This window comes from Durio zibethinus, chromosome 2, assembly GCF_047325235.1.
Source record: "Durio zibethinus cultivar Kanyao isolate XHJ-2024 chromosome 2, ASM4732523v1, whole genome shotgun sequence".
Classification (NCBI taxonomy): Eukaryota; Viridiplantae; Streptophyta; class Magnoliopsida; order Malvales; family Malvaceae; genus Durio; species Durio zibethinus.
This window is the reverse complement of record NC_143163.1, coordinates 1,354,726-1,380,632: the sequence shown is the minus strand read 5'-3', so window position 1 is coordinate 1,380,632 and position 25,907 is coordinate 1,354,726. Positions and strand designations below refer to the sequence as shown.

At 32.1% G+C, this 25,907-nt stretch overlaps 4 protein-coding genes across 4 annotated transcripts; 3 read left to right on the top strand and 1 right to left on the bottom strand.

The window, feature by feature from the left end:
* Positions 1–15,477: 15,477 nt before the first annotated feature.
* LOC111308180 (branched-chain-amino-acid aminotransferase 2, chloroplastic-like) lies at positions 15,478–17,927 on the bottom strand. Its single transcript, XM_022906497.2, has 9 exons — positions 17,771–17,927; positions 17,392–17,569; positions 17,072–17,248; positions 16,832–16,963; positions 16,640–16,738; positions 16,432–16,548; positions 16,177–16,272; positions 15,903–16,015; positions 15,478–15,739 (listed from the first exon to the last, which is right to left on the bottom strand). Exons 1-9 carry the CDS (start codon positions 17,806–17,808, stop codon positions 15,625–15,627), a joined length of 1,065 nt encoding a protein of 354 aa, XP_022762232.2. The 5' UTR covers positions 17,809–17,927; the 3' UTR covers positions 15,478–15,624.
* A 3,398-nt stretch (positions 17,928–21,325) lies between these two features.
* LOC111308179 (basic form of pathogenesis-related protein 1-like) lies at positions 21,326–22,082 on the top strand. The gene has a single exon (XM_022906495.2). It carries the CDS (start codon positions 21,464–21,466, stop codon positions 21,947–21,949), a length of 486 nt encoding a protein of 161 aa, XP_022762230.1. The 5' UTR covers positions 21,326–21,463; the 3' UTR covers positions 21,950–22,082.
* A 1,852-nt stretch (positions 22,083–23,934) lies between these two features.
* Positions 23,935–24,541, top strand: LOC111308178 (basic form of pathogenesis-related protein 1-like). The gene has a single exon (XM_022906494.2). The coding sequence runs from the start codon at positions 23,979–23,981 to the stop codon at positions 24,456–24,458; it is 480 nt and encodes a 159-aa protein (XP_022762229.2). The 5' UTR covers positions 23,935–23,978; the 3' UTR covers positions 24,459–24,541.
* A 789-nt stretch (positions 24,542–25,330) lies between these two features.
* On the top strand, positions 25,331–25,907 carry LOC111308177 (basic form of pathogenesis-related protein 1-like). Its single transcript, XM_022906493.2, has one exon. It carries the CDS (start codon positions 25,331–25,333, stop codon positions 25,808–25,810), a length of 480 nt encoding a protein of 159 aa, XP_022762228.2. The 3' UTR covers positions 25,811–25,907.

The following is a 25,907-nucleotide window of genomic DNA, read 5'->3' as shown; positions in this document are numbered from 1 at the left end:
TGGGCACTCCAACACACCAAGAAGATTGATGAATCAAGAGAGCAAAAGCCAATAAGCCACATTTTCATTTTTTCAAAGAATCAAGAGTTTTTAAAGCTTCAAAGTCTATATCTTTGTTTTTATTATATCCAATTTTTATTTGTTGTTCATTCATCATTTTCTTGTACTTAAACTTAGCAAACACTTAGCCTTAGAGAGGCTGTTCTATTGTTTGCAAAATTACCTTTGATATACAAGGGTGGAAGAGAACAAGAGGTGAGGTATCCTCTTGAGAGCTTTATAGTGAGATTGGGTAAAATACTACAAAAGGTAAAGGTTTCTATCTTAAGCCTTAGAAAGAAAAAGATAGGTTGTATTTTCAATTCAAGAATAGTGGATTGAAGCTTTGGTGTGGACAAGAAAGAAGAAAGGACGTAGGTGCCTTGAGGAGAAGGACCGAACCTCTATAAATCATTATGTTTGATTTCTCTATCCTTATCTCCTTACAATTTATTGTTATTTATATTTGATTTTAGATTCATTAATTGTTATTGTTTTCATTATATTTTCATCAAAAGTGCTTATTATTTTAATTTTCATTCAATAATATTGAAATCATTTGTTTGAAAAGAATTTAGAGAAATTCAATTCACCTCCCTTCTTGGATCACCATCTAACCTATAAAGCTAATAATATGAAAGGAAAACAGGCATGAATAAAGTCATGCTTGTTAAAAAGCTTGCAATTTTACAATACAGGGATGAACGATCGATTACAAAGTACTTGAGTGATTTTTAAAATATATTTAATCGAATGACTATTATGGAGCTCAAGATGGATGAAGAAATGAAGGCGATATTTCTTTTGGGTTCATTGTCAAACAGCTGAAACACTCTTGTTGTGATTGTTTTTAATTCAATTCCTGATTATAAGATGACATTAGAGATAGTAAATGATAGTATGCTTAATGAAAAAGCAAGGTGAAAAGATTTAAACATTAGGAATCAAGCTTTTGTCACAAAAAATAGGGGTTGAAACATTGACAGAGGTTAGAACTCAAAAAGTCATTGTAAATCTAAATATAGATCTAAGTCTAAAGATAAAGTGAAGTACTTTCATTGTGGTAATGCAGGTCATATCAAGTGATATTACAAAATCTTAAAGCAAAAGTGGAAATATGAGAAAGACAAGAGTTTAAATGATGACAATATTACAATAGTGAATTCATATAGTGATTCAGTTATTTTAATTTGTACACATGATGACTGTAATCACGTTAGTGATTTTGACATTGAGAGAATAGTTGACATAAGAGCAATATATCATTGTGTTTCTAAAATGGAGTTATTTATAACTTATAAAGCAGGAGGCTTTGGTTGCACTAAGATGAATAACAATAGTGTGTTATAGATTGTTGGGATCAATGATATTGTTGTACAAATTATTACAAGTTACATGTTAACTTTGATGGATGTCAAATACATTTTGGATATGAAAATGAACTTGCTTGCAATTAATATCCTTGATAAGAAAAGATATGAAAGTCGACAAAAGAATGGGTAATGAGAACTTCTTAAAAGATCTATGATAGTTACAAAAGGAAAACCATGCAGCACAATGTATAAGACATACATGTAATTGAACGATAACTGGATAAATACTGTTGAGGATGATGTTTCAATAAATATGTGGTACAAGAGGTTGGTACACATGAGTAAGAATGGATTATAGGTTTTGGCAAGACGGTCTCTCATTTTCTTAACTAAATGTATGTCTCTCGATTCATGTGATTATTGATTGTTGGGCAAGTATTACAGAGTTTCTTTTTATAAGTGCTCTCAAAGAAAAGAAAATAAATTGGAATTGATTCATTTTGATGTATGTGGTCCCATTGAGATTGAATCATTGAGTGATAGTAGGTATTTTATTATTTTTATTGATGATGCTTTTACATAAGATTTGGATATATATATATATATATATTGAAAAACAAAAGTCAAGTATTATAGTACTTTTAAAAATTTTATGCAATAGTGGAAAAGATGATAAAATTGTCCTTGAAGTGTATTCGAACTGATAATGGTAAGGAATACACATCCAAAGATTTTAAAAAATATTGTTCAAAGCATAGGATTAGGCATGAGATGACAAAACCTAAAACACTACAGTATAATTATGTAGCTGAAAGGATGAGCCACATTATTGTGAAAAAAAATCAGATGTATATTGAGGATGGCAAAATTAGCAAAGCCATTTTTGACTGAAGCAGTTAACATAACTTGTTATTTGTTTAACAAATCACTATCAATTCTTTTGGGTTTTGACATTCTAAGAAGAATGTGGACAGGGAAAGATGCTTCATACTCTCACTTAAAAAGTTTTTCAGTGTAAAGTATTCATGCATATGTCGAAAGAGCATAGGTCAAAACTTGATAGTAAAATCACATAATGTGTGTTTATATGATATGATGATGAAGAATTTGGCTACAGGATATAGGATCCAGTAAAGAGAAAGATAGTAAAAAATAGATATGTGATCTTTCATGAAAAAAAATCATAACAGATCTTAAAAAAAATAAAAAGACTACACAAGTTATTATTGAATATGATATTTTAACATCGATAAGAGTTTCATTGAAAATAGCCACATATGGTGAAAATGAGCAAGAGACAGAACATATGGATATGAATGAGCCAACCACAGTTAATAATGAGCTAGATACAATCAATTTTGAGTAAGGTGAGTAGTCCTTTCCGTCAGAAAGTGTTGAGTAGAAGAAGCTACTTTTGACATCAGGTAGTGTAAAATTTTAGCCTAAAAAATCTACTTTAAAGCATAGGCCATCCATCAGATATCTAAATTCAGATTTTATTTTAGTTACTAGTGAGAGAGAGTCAGAAAGCTTCCAAGATGTGCAAATTACTTTGGATAGAGAGCACTGGGTAAAAATAATTAAAAAAAAATATGGACTCATTACAAAAAAATGGTATATATGATCTTGTTAAACTTTTGAAAGAGAAAAGGCCATTGAATAATAAATGGGTGTTAAAGCTGAAAAAGGATAATGACAAGCTAGTAAGGTACAAAGCTAATTGATAGTGAAAAGGTTTTTTCAAAATCTTAGTATCGATTTTGATGAGATCTTCTCTTCAGTTGTGAAGATAAGTTCCATTAGAGTGATACTGAAATTAGTAGCTAGTTTGAATATTAAGCTTAAGTAACTTGATATGAAGATTATATTCTTGCATGATGACTTACAAAAAGACATTTATATGGATTAACATGAGGGTTTTAAAATGAAAGAAAAAGATCACTTAGTTTACAAATTGAAGAAAAACTTGTATGGCTTGAAACAAGCTCCACGATAGTGGTATAAAAAGTTTAATTTTTTTATAGTAAGCCATAGTTATAAAAGAATGGCAGTAGTTTCTTGTGTGTATGTCAAAAAATTCTCTGATAATAACTTCATTATTCTATTATTATATGTTAATGATATATTAAATGTGAGACAAGATATTGGTATAGTTTACAGGTTAAAAGAACAATTGTTTAAGTCTTTTAATATGAAAAATTTAGGAACAGTAACATAGATTCACGGTATGAATATTATTCAAGATAAGATAGCTGAAAAGCTATGGTTATCACAAGAAAAGTAAGTTGAACAGGTGCTTAGTAAATTTAACATACAACATACTAAATCGGTTAGCAGTTCACTTACCAACTATTTTTATCTAAGTAAGAAATCATGTCCGATGACTAAAGAAGAGCAACTAGTTATATATAATATTCCTTATTATTTTACAGTCAGTTTGTTGATGTATGTTATGGTTCGCACATGGCCCAATATTACTCATATAGTTGGTGTAGTGAATAGATTTCTTTCTAATCTAGAAAAAGTTCATTGAAAAACAGTGAAAGAGATTTTCATATATTTGAGGGGTGTTTTAAAAAAGTGCTTGAGTTATGAAGTTTCACAACTAGTTCTAAAAGGGTTTATTGATGTTGACATCATAGGTGATCTTGATGGTAGAAAATTTACTTAAGGTATTTGTTCACTTTTATAGAAAGAACTGTGTCACTGTAGTTTAGATTAGAAAAGTGTATATTACTTTATCAACTACAGAGGCTGAGTATATTGTAGCAATCAAAGTAGGTAAAGAAATGCTTTGGATGAAACATTTTTTTTTCTTGAATTAGAGTTGAATCAAAAAAGTATGTGGTATTTTGTGATAGTCAGAGTATTTTAAATTTGAGTAAAAATACCATATACCATGCTAGAACAAAGCATATTGATGTTGGATATTACTGGTTATGTTTGGTGAATGAGAAATAGCAGATGCAATTGAAAAAAGTTCATACTAATGAGAATGCAATATATATGTTGACTAAGATACTTATCAGAGAGAAGCTTAAACTCTGTAATAACTTAACTGGAATGGGTTCTTTGGTCAAGGTAAGTTTCAAATGAAGTTGTTATGGTAACAAATATATTTCTAATAGGGTTAGAAGGGAAGAAAAAGTGTGAGTGGTGAGCAAATCAAGAAAAGAAAAACAAAAAAAAAATAGAAAGAAAAGAAAAAAAAAAGAGTTAGTTGAACGAAAATCGATCCGTAGTTCGATTGAGTTAAAATTTTGTCAACTGATTCATGATTCAGTATTTTACATTCTGAATAACGAAGATCGAGTTTGAAACTTTTTAGGAACAAATCTATGGTGTATTTGTTGATTCAACTATTTAATGAGATTTCTCCAATTGTCTTTTTAGTTGTTGATTAGCTTTAGTTTTAGCTAGAAAAAAATTTTTTATATCCATTATTTGATAGTAGAGATTTTTTGATAGTTTGTGATTTTTTCCTCTATACTAAATGATTTTTTATGTAAATCTTGGTATGCTTTATTTTTTTTTATATTTTAGATTATTTATTGTTATTTATTATTGTAGGTTTATTTTGATATATTACTTTGACGTTATAGTATTTCTCACTTTGGACCTAATAAAGATTCTACTAATTTGCATACCAAACAAGGGATTTTAGCCTTTTTATGTTTTTCTTGTATTCAACGTTTCTGTTTAGTATTTATTGCCACATCGTTGTATTGTTGGATTAGAATAATGACAAAAGCCTAATTTATCATTGTTGTTGTGGTTAGAAAAAGTTTAGGTTTAGAAAAAATCAATACCTACTAATTGCTATATGATTATATCAAATAGGGGCATTCTGAAAACAATGATGTTTGATGATTTCCAGTCTTTAATTTTTTTTTCTTGTCAATAAATCTCTTAAACTTCTCGAGAAAAAGGATGATAAGTCATGTAGTTACCCAATTTGGTCCAAGCTCGGATCAATTAGGCCTGGTCCAAATGGGTAGGCCCACTTCATTTTGTATTTTTGTATTTATTATATTTTTATATTTTATTTTACTTTATTTTGTATTTTATGTATTTATTATTTATTTATTTATAATTACTATTTATTAATCTATATTTATTTTATTTTATTATTTTATTATTTATCTGCTGATATATATATATGTATTATTATTTATCTATTTATCTATTATTATTATTATTTATCTATTTATATATTATTTATCTATTAATTAATATGTTATCCTTATTATTATTATCTTTTTTATTTTATTATTTTATTATTTCTTTTCTTTTCTTCTTTTTTTTACCCGATTGAAGCTGGATTAGGATAGAAATTTGAGTGTGGGATTCAATCAGAATCTAGATTGGATTCAAAGATTGAATCCCAATCCAAAAGGGAATAGAGATTGATCAAAAATTCTTCTGATCAATCCTTATAAATAGATCCACGGATCAAAGGACTGGAGGACAGAAAAAAAGGCAGACAATGAAGAAACAGAAGCTTAAAAGGGTTTTGGTGCATTAGAACAGAAAAAAAGGCAGACAGTGAAGAAACAGAAGCTTAAAAGGGTTTTGGTGCATTAGAATAGCTCTAGGAATCAGTGAAAAATTTTTGAAGAATTTTTTACGAATTTTTTTTGAAAATTTTTGAAAAATTTTCAGATTTTGATTGAATTTTTAGGCGAAGATTAAATTTTTCGGTGACTATTCCGACCAAGTTTAAATTTTTTGACCAACTTCCCAATTTTCGGTAACCATTTCCAAAAATCGATCAATTTTTCGACAAACTTTCGACAAAAAACCTAGATTCTGGCAAAAATTTTCAAAATCCGACGGACATTCAACAGGAGTTCTTCAGGTTTTAGAGGGAAGGGAGAGAAGAGGAAGGGAAGAAAGAGAGAGGGAAGGAGGGTTCTGCTGAAAAAATGACGTCATTTTTGCGTTAGTAACCCAAAAGATCCGTGCGTTTTGTCAAGATGCGACCTGACCTGAGCGTCGACCTGTTTTCGAACCACGTTCAACCTGAGTGCGAGTTGTTTCTCGAGCCAAGTCGATCCAAGCCGAGCCGCGTCTCCAATCCGTTTTTCTTTCTCAAGCTGAGCCGAGCCAAGTTGTTAAGCCGAGTCGTTTTCAGGTTTTTTTATTTTTTTATATATTTATATATTTATTATTATTATTTATTGATTAGATTAGATTTGTTTAATATTTTTTTTTATTTTTATTTATTTATTTATTTTTATTATTTTTATTATTTTCTTTAAATAAAATTCAAAAAAATATATTTTTGAGGAAAAGTTGAAAGCATAAATTTTTCTTGAAAATAAGCTTTCTAAAAAATATATTCTTGGGAAAAAGTTAAAAGTATCAATTTTTCTTGAAAATAAGCTTTCTAAAAAATATTTTGAGAAAAAGTTGAAAGTATCAATTTTTCTTGAAAATAAGCTTTCCAAAAAAAAAAATTTTGGAAAAAGTTGAAAGTATCAGTTTTCCCTGCACAAAAGTAATATATTTTTTTATTTCTTCCTTTTTATTTTCTTGAATTTTCCTTTAATGTTAAATAATCCGACGATAGAGCCTCTGCAAGCAAAACAATAGTTTTCTTACATACTCTTGAGGTGAAGAGATTTTTTCAATTTTATAGTAAAAGTATTAGAGTCAATTAAGAATAATTTCCAATAACTAATTACTTGGTAAAATTTTAAAGCTTATTGGATAACACAAAATTAAGTTGATACCATCTTTTGATGGGCGTTGTGAGGGTGCTATAATCTTCCTCACACGTAATCGAACTCCCGAACCCTATTCTAGTTATTAGACCCGAACATATTCTTTTAGGGACCCTTAAACTTAGGTGTTCCCTAAAAGAATATATTTCTTAGGTGACCAATCAAACCTAGATTAAAAAGATTGGTGGCGACTCTTTCAAGTTAATGACTAGCAATAGATCCCTAGATCTAGACGTTACGACAACTTGACGACTCCGTTGAGGACCTCTGAGAGTCAGGCCAGCAAATAAATTTGTGTTATCCAAAAGCCTAATAAAATTGAACCTTTTGTATAGATTTTTTATTCATTCATGTTTATTTACTTTATTAATTATGTCATTCATATGCATATACATAACATGAGCTCTATACCCAAGCTCCGTCCCTCTAGGAGAGAGTAAAGTACCTATTGCTTTCGTGAGGTTTAATGCTTCCGCAGTGACTAACGAAATACTCCCATTCAAATTGAACATTTTTCGTTTGTAGCTTGTAATGGGTGAGGATTAGGGTGCCTTACTAGTCTGTGATGGACAATGATGTAAGAAGTAATTTGAAAACATTTAGATTTTAACCTTGAACCATATATAGTGAACCTTAGAAGTGCCTAAACCTAAGATAGAGCCATTTTCACCAATGATAGGTATACCTTGAAACTAGGACACAAGAAGAATGTTTATCTAATCATTTTGATTGTCTGGCTTTGTGCATCATTTTCATTATCATATGTAATATTATGCATCGACTTTACTCTCAGTTCATCTGTGAAACTAACCATGTTGTTAGTCTGATTTTGTGCGTCTGTATTATTTTCATGATCATGTTTTAACATTATCATTTGCATCCATTTCATATTAGATTTCATTCATGAAAATGTACATTTCATTCGTACATCAACATATTATACATAAAGCATAGCATAACATTTTTAATCATAATTGTGGTGCTAAAGGTTCAAGGATAGCTTTATCTAGCGAGAACTCTGTCTATCGATACAATACAAGAGCCAGAGCCAAACAAATGGAGCAGAAAGACTCTCATAGATTTGAAAAGCTAGAAAAAGCACAAGAAAAGATTGAGAATGAGTTAAGTAAAATTTTAGATGCTCTTAACAAATTAAATAAAGAGAAAATAGTAAAAAAAAACAAAAGCCAACAAGGCTCTGTATCGTAAGAAGTCACTAACCCCCTATATCTACCTGGTTTTAGTCCACCTCAAGCTCAGTCTACACAAGAGGTTCCACCACAACATTTCACATATCCTACATATCCTGAAATACCATCAGCTTCTGATCCAAGACATTACCATAGCTATGTGAATCCTATCTTTACTGAAAAGATAGTTGAACCAATTTAAATCCTTGATTTGGATGAACTGAAAAGAAAAGACAAGAAAAAGATAAAAGTGAAAGCTCAAAAAAACTTTAAAATTAGTATGCTAGAACAAAAGCTACGGGCTATGAAAGAAATTGGTTTCTATGGTTCAGTTGATGCTGTTGGGCTTTGCTTAGTCCTCGATGTGGTCATTCCTCCTAAGTTCAAAATACCAAAATTTGAAAAATATGATGGCATAAAGTGCCTAAAAACTCATATTACCATGTATTGTCGAAAGATGGCAACCCATGCTTATGACGAAAAGCTACTAATGCATGTTTTTCAAGATAGTTTTACTGGTTCTGCTATTAGGTGATATATCCAGTTAGACAGAACTTGCATCCGTTCCTAGAGTGACATGACCCATGATTTTATCAGTTAATATCGATATATCATGGATTTGACCTCTGATCGTTTGTCTTTACAAAACTTGGAAAAAAAGGCCAATGAGACTTTTAAAGAGTATGCCCAGAGGTGAAGGGATATTACTTCTCAAGTACAGCCTCTTCTGACTAAGAAAAAAACTACAGTGCTGTTTGTCAGCACTTTGAAATCACCGTATTATGAAAAGATTATAGAGAATGCAACAAAGAATTTCGTCGACATGATAATCTCTGAAGAAATGATTTAAAATGCCATCAAGAATGACAAGTTGAAAGGAGGAAAAACTAAGAAGACATCAAAAAAAAAAAATCAAAGCTCAAGCTATGAGCTTTGATAGACAATAATTCAGGGGTTATCAACTTTATCCATCCTCAGGTTACTCTCTGTACTATCTTACTGTGAATAATGCCTCATATTACCCATACCAGCTAGTTTCACAACCACCTTATTCATCCACACACTGATCAATTTTTAGCCCTCAAGATCTTATATATAGCCTTAACATTCAAGCTCCTGTAAGAACTCAAATTCACCCACTAACCCAGCAAGTGGTTCACGAGAACAACGGATTACTCGAAAAAAATTTATATTTGATCCAATCCCTATGACTTATACGAAGTTATATCGAGAACTCTATAATAGCCATTTGATTGCCCCCAGCCATGTGGAGTCGCTTAAGCCATTCTATCCTAAGTGGTATGATCTTACAGTTCACTGTGACTACCACTATGAAATTACTGGCCATTCTACTAAAAATTACACTGCTTTAAAGCATAAGGTGTAACGGTTGATCAATGATGGAATGGTAAGTTTTGATCAAGGAAAAGCAACAACACCTGATGTTAGTGCTCTGAGTGACAATCAAGAAAACATTGGTAAAAAAGGGTCTGGAGAGTCACAATGAATTGAGGGGCAAGATGTCAATAGAGATTTTTCACCTGATCGCATAGGGGGACAATTTTAAAGAATGAAGATAAGGCTAGTTGAAGTTTTTTTTTTATCATTTTAGGATTTCTTTTCGAGTAATGTTAGATTTTTCTTTTCAATATGACTTCACTTGTTATCATTTTAATAAAGGCAAGTTAAGGCATTTCATTACATTTTTTCTTTCACTCGACCATTACTCCATGCTCTGTTACCTTTCATAAATTTATATTCCCATTCTCAAATTTCAGATGATGAATAGTTAGACAATGATAACAATAATTTTGAGATTTAATTTTGAGAACTCATTTACATTAATATGAGGAGATGATTTGAGCAAAAAAGTAAGCTGTTATCGGAGGTAAAATTTATATGTCTTGAAGATGTGTAATCTTTTATATAGGTTCATGAGCTTTGTTCAATATATGATGTTCATGAAAAGTATTCACAATTGAAGTGAAAAATGACAATCTTTCTTTTACCATTTGAAAAACCATTCATTGTTACCCTTTTGAGCCTATTATGATTTCTTTTTCTAAAGAACCCTAACCAAGGATCACCTTTTACACTGAGGGGGTAATTTTTGAAAAAATATCACAAAAGGTCTCAAAGATGGAAAGAGAAATAAAAGCAAAAGAAAGAATAAATGCTACACATGATTTGGGGTAAAATAATGAAAATCTTTTGTGTGAAAAAAAATAGTGAAATGATGTGGGGGTAAAATACTAAGTTGCATCAAATGATCTTTTGGTCTTGAACCTTTTTAATACATGTTTTGACCCTATTATATCCATTTCTTTTATGAACCCTTACCTTGAACAACCTTGAAAAGTCCATTTGGATCAAGTGTGAATACTCAACTTGAATGATCATATGTTAGGCGAATGCATGCTCATGATGAAACAACGAAATCATGCTACATTGCTCTAAAGTTTTATGTGTGGAAAGACATCAACAATTGATGAAAAATGAGAAAAAAAGAAAAGAAAATGATGAAAAATGAAAAAATGAAAAAAAAGAAAGAAAAAAAAGAGAAAATAAAAAAAAGATTCAAATTGAAAACCTGAAAAGGTGATTTAGGTAGAAAAAGATCTAAATCAAATGGTTCACATAGATGGAAGATCAAAGATGATTGAAGATCCCTCAAAGACTGGGGTAAAGTTCGCTAAGCTCAAAATGACTTTAACAGTAAATGAAATAAGTTTTTGAAAAAGAATCCTAGATTAATGTTGAGAGTTGTTTGAATATTCATCGTTTGGACATACCATTCATCCCAATAACATGTATCCAATTTATTTCTTTTCCCATTTGTTTTGTACCAAAATAGATCTTCATTGATTATCTTTACCATAATTCACCTTGTGTTCTCTTATTGTTGCATTCCTAGAATAAATTGAGAAAATACTTGATTGCATTGTATTTGTCAAGAATTGAAATGATAATGAATGAATGAATATGTGCTTAAAAGAGTCTTGCATTTATTTTAAAAAAAATCTAAGATGATGGTGGTAACAAAATGAAGAAATGGTATAAACCTAAAAGAGATGATTTGAAAAGACATATGATGTGACCAAATGAAAAATATGATGATGGATTGGACAATAAAATGAAGATGGGGCAAATCTTGAAAAGTGGTATAATCAAGTGATGAATATGGGGATGTATTGGTCGATATAACGTATGAGTTATGATTAAGTGATGAAAATGATATGGAGCAATAGTGAAACTGGTGCTGAGAAGCTTATAAACGATAACCAAGTGACAGAACATTAAATTTATTTTGAAATGGTTAGTGCTGATAAGCCTGGCATATAGGGTAATAGGTAAAATTTGTTAGCGCTAAGAAACTTTCGGATGGTGATCAGGTAATGGAAACAATGATGATCAGTTGATGAAGCTTGTTTCAAAATGTTGAAAAGCTAATAAAGGGAGAATGTGAGATGGTAGGGTCTTGAGGATCATATTCCATAATTATTTAAGATTTCATGACATTATTGACATTCGCATTACATGTAACATGTTGGCATCATTGCTTAAATAGTACATTCACATAATTTGATGTTTGGACATGCATCGTACTATGAGAATCTAAGTTGTTGCATTTGCATCATTAATAAGGCATTTGTATTTTTGATCATAACATTCATTCATGCAAATTTTTGAGTCACTTGAAAAACAAATTGTGAATATTTGATGAGCATTTTTGAGAATTCAAATGAGAATATTTGAGTTTCAAAATGAGAATCTTTGAGTGAAACTCTAAAGTTCATCGAATGTGAATTTTTGAACAAATGAGAAGTTTAAACTTTTGGATGTGAATCTCCAAAATACAAAGCCTCAACTTTTTGGATATGAATTTCTAATGTTTTAAATGAGAACCTTTGAACTTAGGTGCGAAACTCTAAGTTTTATTGTATGTAAGCCTTTGAACTCAAATGAGAAGCTTTGAATTTTTAGATGTGAATCTCCAAAATTCAAATGAAAAGCTTTAGACTTTTGGATATAAATTCCAAGTTTGCCAAATAAGAACCTTTGAAAAGCCTTGAACTTTTGGATGTGAATCTTCAAAATTTAAATAAGGATCTTTAAATGTTGGATGCAAGTCTTGTAAGTTGCAAATGCAAATCTCGAGATATTACAAATTTGAATGAAACAAAATTTTGAGAATCAAATTTTAGTAAATTCTTATGAAGTTGAAAGATTTGTGCAAATCTGAACCTTTGAATGTCAAACTCAAATTGTGAATCTTTGAGTTCCCATTACAAAATTCCTTCAATCACGATCTATAACTCCTTTGGACATGATTGTCAATGAGCAATTTATTTTTTCAAAGTTTCATTGCCTCTATTTAGATGAGCAATTTACTTTTCAAAGTCATGGTTGCCTCTATTTAGAGGAGCAATTTACTTTTCAAAGTTATTGAGCCTCTGATTAGAGGGGCTTTTTTTTTTCAAAAGTCGTTGAGCCTCTGATTAAAGGAGCCTTTTATTTTTCAAAAGTTGTTAAGCCTCTGATTAGAGAAGCCATTTATTTTTCAAAGTCGTTGAGCCTCTTATTAGAGGAACCGTTTATTTTTCGAAGTCGTTGAGCCTCTGATTAGAGGAGCTTTATTCATTTTCAAAGTCGTTGAGCCTCTGATTAGAGGAGCATTGTTTATGTTTTTCAAAGTCGTTGAGCCTTTGCTTAGAGGAGTTTTGATCAAATCTTTAATATAAAAAAAATAAAAAAAAAAGATCGAGTTGAGTCTTGAATTGGTATCTACATTTTTGCGCAATTTTTGTTTCACAGAAAATGTGCAAAGAGAGACAGTTGTAGACACCCAATTTGGTCTAGACCCAGATCAATTGGGCCAAGTCTAAATGGGTAGGCCCACTTCATTTTATATTTTTGTATTTCTTATATTTTTATATTTTATTTTACTTTATTTTGTATTTTATGTATTTATTATTACTATTTATTAATCTATAGTTATTTTATTTTATTATTTTTATTATTTATCTGCTGATATATATATGTATTATTATTTATCTATTTCTATATTATTATTATTATTTATCTATTTATATATTATTTATCTATTAATTAATATGTTATCCTTATTATTATCTTTTTTATTTTATTATTTCTTTTCTTTTGTTTTCTTCTTTCCTTTACCCGATTAAAGTGGATTAGGATAGAAATTTGAGTGCGTGATTCAATCAAAATCCAGATTGGATTCAAAGATTGAATCCTAATCTAAAAGGGAATAGAGATTGATTAGAAACTCTTCTGATCAATCCTTATAAATAGATCCATAGATCAAAAGACTAGAAGATAGAAAAAAAGGCAGACAGTGAAGAAACAGAAGCTTGAAAGGGTTTTGGTGCCTTAGAATAACTCTAGGAATCGGTGAAAAATTTTTGGAAAATTTTTTACGAATTTTTTCTGGAAATTTTGAAAAATTTTCAAATTTCGGTTGAATTTTTTGACGAAGATTGAATTTTTCGGCGACTATTCCGACCAAGTTTGAATTTTTCGACCAACTTTCCAGTTTTCGACAATCATTTTCAAAAATTGATTAGTTTTTTGGCGAACTTCCGATGAAAAACCCAGATTCTAGAGAAAATTTTCAAAATCCGACGGGCATTCAACCGGAGTTCTTCAGGTTTTAGAGAGAAGGGAAAGAAGAGGAAGGGAAGAGAGATAGAGAGAATAAGGGTTCTGCTAAAAAAATCGACCTTCAACCTTATATACCCTCCCTAAAACGACTTTGTTTTTGCGTTAGTAACCCAAAGGATCCACGCATTTTGCCAAGATTCAACCCGACCTAAATGTCGACCCGCTTTCGACCCGAGTGTGAGCCGTTTCCCGAGCCGAGCTGAGCCAAGCCAAGTTGTGTCTCCGAGCCATTTTTCTTCCTCAAGCCGAGCTGAACCGAGCCGTTTTCAGGTTTTTTTTTTCATTTTATTTTTTTATATATTTATTATTATTATTTATTGATTAGATTAGATTTGTTTAATATTTTTTATTTTTATTTTTATTTTTATTTATTTTCCTTTATTTTATTTTTTTATTTTATTTTCTTTAAATAAAATTCAAAAAAATATTTTTGAGAAAAAGTTGAAAGTATCAATTTTTCTTTAAAATAAGCTTTCTAAAAAATATATTCTTGGGGAAAAGTTGAAAGTATCAATTTTCCTTGAAAATAAGTTTTTCAAAAAAAAAATATTTTTGGAGAAAAGTTGAAAGTATCAATTTTCCTTACACAAAAGTAATCATTTTTTTTATTTCTTCCTTTTTATTTTTTTTAATTTTCCTTTAATGTTAAATAATCCGACGATGGAGCCTCTGTAAGTGAAACAATAGTTTTTTTATATATTCTTGAGGTGAGGGGATTTTTTTAATTTTTTGCTAAAAGTATTAGAATCAATTGAGAATAATTTCCAATAACTAATTACTTGATAAATTTTTATGGCTTATTGGATAACACAAAATTAAGCTGGTACTATCTTTTGATGGGCGTTGTGAGGGTGCTATAACCTTTCTCACACGTAATTGAACTCTCGAACTCTGTTCTGGTTAGTAAACCCGAACCTATTCTTTTAGGGACCCTTAAACTTAGGTATTCTCTGAAAGGATAGATTTTTTAGGTGGTTAATCACATCTAAATAAAAAAGATTAGTGACGACTCCTTCAATTTAATGTCTAACGATAAATCTCCGAATCTAGACGTTATGACAAGTCATATTCTTATTGGTGGGGACAAGAGGTGTTACCAATTTATGGACTTTTCGAGAAGATATGTATGCTATTATTGCAAAAATTAACGAACTTGTTTGTTATCACTAGTATTACGTCCAATTGCAATAATGGTTAACCCTGGTAATAAGCCAATTAAACCCATCACCCACCACATTTATTGGAAGCCAACCAAATTAGGTTGGGGCCGTTGTGGGAATTAATGCTAATTGATCAGATTCAAGAAATCCAAGAGCTCTGTGAGGCAGGAGAAGTTAGCTGCAATGGAAATCATGATAGATGCCAGTGGCTACTGGCTAGAAGGCATCTCAGCGCCTGCTGATACGCACGTGTTTGTTGAGCTTTGGTATTAACCATAGTGTTTGGGGAGTGAGATTTAATAAACTAATTGTAATCTTTGATGAAAAGGGTATATAGTGTAAATAAAATTGAACCCAACTAGAATGAAGTAAATAATAAACAATGTTCATTTCAATATGATGGATTTATTAAGTCAAGCTGTTAATAGTCTTTTGCTGATAAATAGCCTCAAAACAATCAGATAGAGAGAGCAGTTTTCAACTCTGCATTGCAAAAAGGAGAAGGAAGAGCTCAATCAAGAACAACAGTCCATCCCTTCTTGTCCTCGATAAGACCCATTTGAATCCCGCTAAGCATTGTCCGCAGCTTATTTGCTACTGTTTCTTCTCCTGTCTTGTATTCAGCACTGGACAATATTCACACAATCATATCCATTTAGGCAAGAAAATCCAAGATTAAAAGGATTTGGAGCAGCAGAAGAGGAAGAGAAACACTAAAAAAAAAAAGAACTGCAAAAATGCTAGCTTACTGTACAGTATCTCTAGAATTTCATGATATCTATTTTGTACCTTTCATATTGAGAGGTTATGGTACCAACAGGAGTAACAATCACAGCCGTTCCTGTGCAAAACACTTCATCAGCATTCATCAAATCCTCAACTGGGATATTCCTCTCCTCAACCTGACGCAAATTCACAAAATAATTTCTAAAAAATGTTATTGTCACATAACAATATGTAAAAAAAAATCCATGAAAACTCTCTTAATTAATCAAATGTTGAAGTTGAGAGAACTTTTCTTTGGTTAGCAGAGAATTTGCCGGTTGTAAGAAAGGATGATCACCTGATAACCCATGTCAAGAGCAAGTTCTATGATGCTTTTTCGAGTTACTCCAGGCAGAACAGTTCCTTGTATTGCTGGAGTTGAAATAACATTGCCCTGTAACATTGAGGATTTTAATTTAATCCGAATTACTCTTTTTATTTTAATTTCAAACAACCTTTAGAAATTGAGTATATGGAAAAATCACAGAAGAAAATTAAGCATAAAAAAACAAATTGGGAGGGAGACATAGCAATTAGCCTAGATATGTATTACCTTCACAATAAAGATGTTGCATGAAGAAACCTCCTCAATGTATTTTCCAGTTGCTGCATCCAAAAATAGCACATCAGAGAATCCTTTGGCTTTGGCTTTAGATACTGCTTCGAAAACCTATAGCAAAGTGGGGGAAAAAAAGCCAACAATTACACATAATATTACCCTAGTCAAAAACTGTGAAGGCTGAGTGCGGAATTAAACTTACTGGTGAGTAATTGTTGATACTTTTGATGCCCCCAATGCCACCAGGAACAGCACGGTAAACCGTATCCTCCATATACAAGTTTGCAGCTCCGCGATTGGTCTGACATAACAAAATCCAGAACTAATTAAGCACTTTAGAATGAGAATCGACTCTGTTTTAGGTCCAACCGTCCAAGTATGGCCAACAACCTACCAAATAATGGTTACCAATAGGAGTGGCATATATCAGAAACGTGCATTCAGGAGCTGGAACAGGTACCAGAACAGGTCCACTTCCCAACAACAGAGGCCTAAGATACAATGACCCTTTTCCATGAGGCGGGACCTATTTCCAGTCGAAGCAAAAATGTTCATATATACACAATAAAATGTCAATGAAAAATAGTACTAAAATTAATAGAAGGAATAATTAAGGAAGGGGAAGGTCTAGTACCCAATGCTTGTTGGCAAGTGTAGTTTGCTTTATGGCTTCAACAAATTGCTCAACAGATAGGGATGGCAAGCACAATCTTTGTGCACCAATTTGCATGCGCTTAGCATTCTGATCCGGCCGGAACAGAAAAATTCGACCATCTTCTCTCCTGTATGCCTTTAGACCTTCAATCAATCCCTGAAGCCACAACCAGATTTGGGCTTGTCAGGATTAATAATGGTTAATTTGACATAAGACAATCTTCTGAAAGACAACGCTATAACGTTGATGGATGCAATATATACTTGTTACTTTCATTACAAGTTTGGCTGTGTGCTTACCTGTCCGTAATTCAGGACTGCAGCGAATGGGCTTATCTCAATGTTTCCATAGCGGACAAGATGTCCTTGAGAAAAGTTCTCCTTGTTAGAGCTTTTCATTACATACATGTAATCTGTTGGAGTTGGAGCAAAACCTAGTTGGTCCCAATCGATGTTAGCATATGTTTCGTTACCATCCCTGCTTTCAAAGAAGCACACCCAGGAAAAGGTCCAAAAAACTTAGATGTAGAGCCAAACCGGAGGAGACAATACAGTTGTAATAGATAACCTTAGGTCCTTTTGCTTGTCTGTTTTGTTTTAAAAGCAAATTTTGGAATGTAAAAACAAGCTTTGCCTACTGTCTTCAGCTTAACTTAAAAGACCAAACAATGAAAGATACCTGTTAACGGGTTTGAGTGAGACTGACGATGGAGCCATAATCTTAGCTGCAATGGAGAGAATTAGGTTAATATCCTCAATGATACTTCAGGAAGCAAACAGGTTGCTTTGATGCAGAGTACGAAATTAGAAATAAAAAACTTATGGAAGGAGAGTATTATTAATACATGTTAGAAAATTTTAAAGAAATAATAAAATAAGAAATAGGAAGAACAAAAGAAATTTGGTTTTGAACGGTTAAAACACTTTAAATTTATTTTTCACAACCTACTGCGAATTTGAATTTGGATAATAAAAAAATGAGTACACTATTTTTACCACCTGAATAAATCATTTGTCCGTGAGTACTCATATGATTAATTACAATATTCTAGTGACCTCAATGCACTTGAGTCTTGACCTATTCCACAGCACTTGGTCTAATTGCTAAAGGCAAAGAAATTATCTTATTTATAGCTCTTATAAGTAACCTTTCATTTTAATATGAGATAGAGTATCCAACACAACATTTTGAAACTATCAACAATTAGATTCAAATTTGATTAAAAAATGTGCATGGTTGATCTGATCCACTATAATCTACCAAGCATTATGGCTAGAAGTAGAATTTATTAAAAAAAAAAAAAGGATCTATTTTTATAGTAGATATTAATGATAATTTATGGAAATACCCTACTACTAAATCAAAGTTAATTTCTATTTGGAAATAGTAATCTAACTAGATATAAGTTAAATACAAATTTCATCAAATTACAGATATTATGATTAGACCAAAAAAAAAAGTTGAACTGAACAACTTGCATTCAGAAAGCGAATGCTATATATTTTGTTGAAAAAATATTGATAAAAATTTTTTATCCATACTTTAATTAAAGATGAACATGATATGTATAATTAACTATGTACACTCTTTATATAAGATTTCATTGTTTCTTTGAAGACTCACAACCCTGGAAATCGATCATGAAACATAGAAAATTGCATCAATAAACTAAAACCAGATTGAGATGAATGACTCACCTTGGAGAGAATGGAGACTCAAACCTTGAAGGGTGTCCCAGAAAAGAGAGATAAAAATTGCAGGACTTAGTGTTTACTAATGAAAGCAAGCCATTGACATTTTAACTTTGTAGGCGAGGAGATCTCGAAAATGAAATTGTTCCCTTGATTTTCCCTGCTTCTAATGTCTAAAAGTGTAGTAGAGAATCTGAAACAAAAATCCCTTAAAATCAGGGAATTTGGAGATTCTGAAGTTGAAATTTATGCCACCAAAAACTATTGCATTAGTGATTAATTGCTGTTATATTTTGTTCTCTGTTCTGGGTTGCTATTTTGGCTCCTGAATTGATCATAGCAAAGACTTTTTCATGTTATTACTACAGGAAATGTGACAAAATCCCTGACAAAAACTTTCATCAGATCATCCGTGAGTATATTATATAGTAGTAGTTCATATATATATATATATATATATATATTTTTTTTTTTTTTTTCTGAAGAAGTCAAAAGAAGCATAATTAACCCCAAAATTGTGTTGAATTTTGTAAAATTACCCTTTTCATGATTAATTCAAACATTGACCTGGCTGGTTAGTACTTGCTTGTTTAAAAGTTTATCTTTAATTATTGGGGAAAAGGACCTAATCAATAATCCAACCATTTGTTTGGGGTTCAGAATGAAGAGAGAACATGAAACAAAAGAAAGAGTCATTACCTGGAAAAGGAGAAAAAAAAATAATGATTTGCAGCTCACCTGCCACATTTTTTAACTTCAAAATCCTTGAAATTTAGTATCCACCGATTTTTCTCTTTTTTTCTTGTAACATTCCCATGGTTTAGTATCCTTGAGAGCTTATTCTTAAAATTGCAAGTCGTCTAAGCAAATTGTAAAGCAAACAATAACCATTTGGTCGGATATTGATTATTAGTTTACCTTCTATGCGTTTCAATTATGAAATGATAGAAATCAATGGAATTATAAATGGGTACCATCTTGAAAATTGGTTATAAAAATTTGTTTCCTGAATTTCAATCATTTGGAAAGAAGACCGATACATTATTCACCGAATATAGAGACCAAAACCAAATCTTTTATTAGAACAAAAAGAAGAGAGAAAGACTTGGAAATTAGTAAGAGATTGAATCCTTCTTTATCATTAGTAAACAAATAAAGATCAGAACTGCAAGAATAGTATATATAACCTTTCACTAATTAAAAAAGGTTGCCGAGCAAATCGGCATTAGAGCCAGACCAGACAATAGGACAAAAGTTGAACAAAAATGGATCGGCCGTGGCAAAGAAACTGACCCATACTTCGGTGCGTGGCCTGTGCCATCCATAAACCATAACCACACTCATTTGGGTTGTCAGAGAGCCCAATGAATCAATCTTCGACTTGCATTCCAGGTAGCGTTCAAAACGTGGGAGCGTTTCAATCATTTAGAAGCCCAAGTTTAAAGTGTTGAATTTCTGACATCAACCCATCGTCATTTAGATTGTGGCAATTGCCCTTTTCTTTTTTCGGCTTAACAATGGAAAAATGAAAGTGTTGCTTGTAAAAGGACGTATCCTGATTTCATGCATCAAACTGCGGCATCACATGAGAAGTTCTTTACTTACCATCGGGTCAAAATGTAAACTTTACTAACTCATCAAAGCCTTTTTCTTTCTTTTTTAAAGGGGGAGAATTAAAGTAGAGAAATCAAAAAGCCGGGCATCGCCATCTTATAGCCGCTAATTCTGTAATTACTTACTTACTTAATTCATTAAGACTAATTATATTTTTAGTCTAAATTCCCTTTTATTGTTAAAATAACTGAAAAAAATCCAAAATTTTAAAATCTATCATCGACCAAAATTCAATATTCATCCGTGAAATGATGGGTCTAAATCATCGTGTTTAATTTTGTCTGTAATCACTTGCTTCCTCAATATGCTATGAAACATTAGAGCTCCTGATCATACTTAAACTTATTAATCATTAACTATCTACCCTTCGATTTCTATAATTTTAATTATAGAGTGAGATAGTGAAATGTGTTCACGTGATTACACTGTTAGAAGAGTGACAAAAGATCAGGCTGAGAAGCCTGAGATTTTTGACTTTTGACCTGCATTCTTTTTTCTTTTCCTTGAGCTATTTTGAAGGCCCAAGATTGGCCTTCAAATCCAAGCAAGGAATGGGAAGGAAAGTTTGAACTCTACCGAACTTTACCATGAATTCTAACCACATTGATTGGAAAGTTAATTAATCGGAATCCTAGCCTAGCTAGAGAGTGGATTTGGCCATAAAACTTTTTCTAGAACATATCTTTCCAATTAAATTTATGAGATTACTATTTGATTTATAGACTGAAAAAAAAAAATCAGATGTAATCTTATCTTATTTTTTTCAGTTAATTTTGAGTGAAGCAATTCGGTCCAAAGTGGACAAAATGCTAACTGTTCTTATACATTGCATGTGAATTCTGATTCATATTTTAATCTTTCGGAAGCCCTGTTTGCTTCTTCTTCATTATATTTTATTGATCAAATCACGGCAAGATTTATTGAGCACAGTCAGGTTTCTTAACTCCCTTTTAAGCTATGCCTTCCCTAGCTCGGATATTGCCTATAAATACCCTAAACCACCACTCATTACATCAAAAAACATCAACAACTTTGTTCTGTTTCTTTGTTCTAAATACTAGTGAAAATGTGGTTCACCAAGCTTTTCTTAGCCATATGCTTCCTGACCCTAACGCTAGCTCACTTCTCCCTAGCCCAAAATGCCCCTCAAGACTTCGTGAACGCACACAATGCCATTCGCGCCAAGGTTGGGGTCGGTCCGCTCGTTTGGAACCACACGGTGGCTGCCTACGCCCAAAATTATGCCAACAAAAGGATTGGAGACTGCAACCTGGAGCATTCCTATGGACCCTATGGTGAGAATCTTGCTGAAGGCTATGGCAACCTTAACGGCGTGGACGCTGTGAAAATGTGGGCTAGTGAGAAGCCAGACTATGACCATGGTTCCAACTCGTGCATTAGTGGTGATGATGAGTGCCTGCACTATACTCAGGTTGTTTGGCGCAACTCGGTTCACCTTGGATGCGGCAGAGCCAAGTGTGAGAATGGGTGGGTTTTTGTTATTTGTAGCTATGATCCTGTTGGAAACATTGAAGGGCAACGCCCTTATTAAGAGCCGTTGTTCTGCTGTTTTTCTTCTTCTAAATCTCTCCTGTGTTTCATTCTTTGTATGCTACAGAGAAGGAGGAATTAATGGTGTTTGCCATAATTGTCATGTTAATTACTTTCCTGTCTTTATTTCCTCATCTCCTTTCAAATTTCTAACATTGTTGGGGACATTATCAATAAAATCCGGACATATAAACCTGGAACATACTCCAGACAAGTTCAGCTCCCAATCAATTCTTAACAATTTTAATTTAATCGAAGAATATTGAGTATTCTTTACCTAATCTAATACTATAAGATGTTGGTTAAACACATTTTGAATAGTGTTCTGTTGCACAGGTGACAATTATTTTAAAGCCGTTTTCTTTCTTGAGAAAAGACAAATACTTGGTTAGTAAATTAATAATAGAACATCATATTTGATTTGATTTTTAATTAAAAACTGAAGAACACTTTAGGCACCAGAGTTCTTTTTGCCTCCTACCACATGGGTTGTCTTGTTATATGTGTGATATGACGAAAAAGCAGCCAAAACTGTGGGAGAAGTCTCCATATCATGGAATCTGTGGTCTCCATATGCATGGAAAAACATAAGCATAAGTATATATATATATATATATATATCTGTGTGTGTGTGTGTGTGTGTGAGAGAGAGAGAGAGAGAGAGATGCTGTTTTGGATAATTAAGTACATACAGATGAAGAATGATTGGTATTAGAGGGGTGAAAGAAAAGCCACAAATGTCAAATTCATGCAAACTTTTTCCATGTGCTTTTGGCCGGCAAACTTCATAATCTTCATCTCTCCTTGGTCATTTGCACATGGGACAGGAAAGTACTGACATCATTAGGACCATGAAAAATTTATGGTAATTGTTTGACGTTTGGAGTTAGTTGATGTTGGAGTTGGGTTGCTTAATTTTTTGTATCCGTGCAGCAGGAAGAAGGGGGCTTTACATATCGGCTAGATATATATAATGTTTGAACACAAATTAACTTTATTTTTTTATAATCATTAATAAAAACAGAAATGCTTGCCTCAGTATATAGTAAATATTTCTTAGAATTATTATAATTAAGATCTATCAGTATTCAGCAGTGAAATCATTTAACTCTACACAAGCAAATTTAAAGAATTGACATGTCTAATTCCATTTCACCTTGAAAAATTACTTAAATTTTGTACATATCATTTGTCAAATTGTTTATTGGTGCATCATTTATAGTCAAATGAAATCTATCAATCACTTAATATTTATCATGCATATAATTTATATAAGATGTATGAAACATACGTGTACTATACACATGGACTTTCTAATATTTTAAGATAAACCAATGATTTGGAGAATATGGAAGGCTTAATCAAGAGAAAGGGGACAGAATTAATTAGGAAGAAAAGAAAGAAATTAAGAAACAAAAATGGTGCTCTAGCTGGAAAAAGAACATTCCATATTGAATATGGAAATGGAAACATTATTGCTAAAAGAAAGGATTTATAAAAGGGAACATGGATCCTAGATATCTCTTCATGATTTCCAACTGTTAATAATTTGGAAAGGAAGGATGGAGTAACATTAATATTTAATTAATGTTCATTGACCAAGTTCCATCACTAATTCATTTGATTTCACACATTAGAAAAAATAAAAACAAAAAGACTGAATCATAATTTTATCAATTAGATCACCTTTCCAGGGAAGATGTAGAAATTAGGGAAGAAGGGTTGAGAAATACAAAAATTTATTGCTGAAATTCTAATTTCAAGGTTCTTTTTGATACACAAAAATTTTCAATTTAGAAAGAAAAGGGGAAAAGGGAAAAAATTCGATGCATCAATCTATATATAGTAAGCTATCTGTATATATAGTAAGCTATCTATCGGTAGGATAATTAAATTCTTTTGGTGGGTCACTGATATTACAAATTTCTTTATGGAATGTAATATTTCAGATAATAATTGTTAATCTATCCCTATATAAACCAAAATTTGCATGTAAAATTGCAATCATTGCCTTTTCGAAAGACTGGAAAATGGGATTAACCAAAGTTTCATTAGCTATTTGCCTTTTAGGTTTAACTCTAGCTCATGTTTCCATGGCCCAGAACTCCCCTCAAGACTACCTTAGCGTTCACAATGCAGCCCGTGCACAAGTTGGGGTTGGACCAATGACTTGGGACGCCACTGTTGCTGCCTATGCACAGCAATATGCTAATAAAAGAATTGCAGACTGTGGATTGATTCATTCAAAAGGACCCTACGGTGAGAACCTTGCCGAAGCCTCTTACGCCATTACTGGTGCAGAAGCAGTGAAATTGTGGGTTGATGAGAAGCCTCACTACAACTACGCTGCCAACAAATGTGTTGGTGGAGACTGCTTGCATTATACTCAGGTGGTTTGGCGAAACTCAACTCGTCTTGGGTGTGCTAGGGTTAAGTGCAACAGTGGCTGGTGGTTCGTGACCTGCAACTATGATCCTCCAGGGAACTATGTGGGAGAACGTCCATACTAATCATTTAGCTAGTTTGTTTGTTAATTGATCTTTTAAGATATTCAATTAATAAAGTAACACAATGTTACGTTTAATTTTCTCAAGAAGGGGCGTCGCTTTAATTTTCTTATTACTTTGGTCTATATTCAATGGTATCAGAAAATGAAACTTAATTGATCAAATTAGCCAATAAATTATATTTTCAATATCCCGACATATAGCATATTAGATTTGTGAAGATAAATTCAAACTCCAGTTGAATGTATATGTCCATGATAATCCCTTCTTGCCAAGATTCGTGTACCTGTTTAAAGAGTCAAATTTCGGCCATCATGCCAATGACTATTATTCTAAGCAGGTTTCAAATTCTTTGGATAGGATACAAAGTAGACCAGCTCAAGACCCGACCGTTTGTCCAAAACCTCGAAATTTTATCCAATGCTAAAAGAAATTAAGAAAACAAAAATGGTGCTCTAGCTGAAACAAGACATCCCATATTGAATGTGGAATTGGAAACAATAATGCTAAAAGAAAGGATTTATAAAAAGGAAACATGAATCCTATGTATCTCTTCATGATTTCCAGTTGTTAATAATTTGGAAAGGAAGGATCGAGTAACATTAAATCTGATACATCAATCTATATATAGTAAGCTATCAATTTATATATAAGCTATATTATATAGTAAAGGAGAAAAGAGAAAAAAATCTGATACATCAATCTATTTATAGTAAGCTATCAATTGGTAAGATAATTAAACTCTTTTAGTGGCCCTGACATTACAAATCTCTTTATGGAATGTAATATTTCAGATACTAATTGTTAATCTATCCCTATATAAACTTCATGATTTATGTAAACTTGCAATCATCGCCTTTTCGAAAGATTGGAAAATGGGATTAACCAAAGTTTCAGTAGCTATTTGCCTTTTATCTTTAACTCTAGCTCATGTTTCCAGGGCCCAGAACTCCCCTCAGGGGTACCTTAGCGTTCACAATGCAGCTCGTGCACAAGTTGGGGTTGAACCAATCACTTGGGACCCCACTCTTGTAGCCTATGCAATGGAATATGCTATTAAAAGGATTGCAGACTGTGAATTGATTCATTCAGATGGACCCTACGGTGAGAACCTTGCCAAATTCTCTTACGCCATTACTGGAGCAGAAGCAGTGAAATCGTGGGTTGATGAGAAGCCTAACTACAACTACGCTGCCAACAAATGTATTGGTGGAGACTGCTTGTATTATACTCAGGTGGTTTGGCGAAACTCAACTCATCTTGGTTGTGCTACATTTCAGTGTAATAATGGCTGGTGGTTCGCGACTTGCAACTATGATCCTCCAGGGAACTATGTAGGAGAACGTCCCTACTAATCACTTAGCCAGTTTCTTTGTTAATTGATCTTTTAAGATCTACAATAAAGTAATAATACTATGTTTTGATTGATGCAATATTGAAATATATTACGTT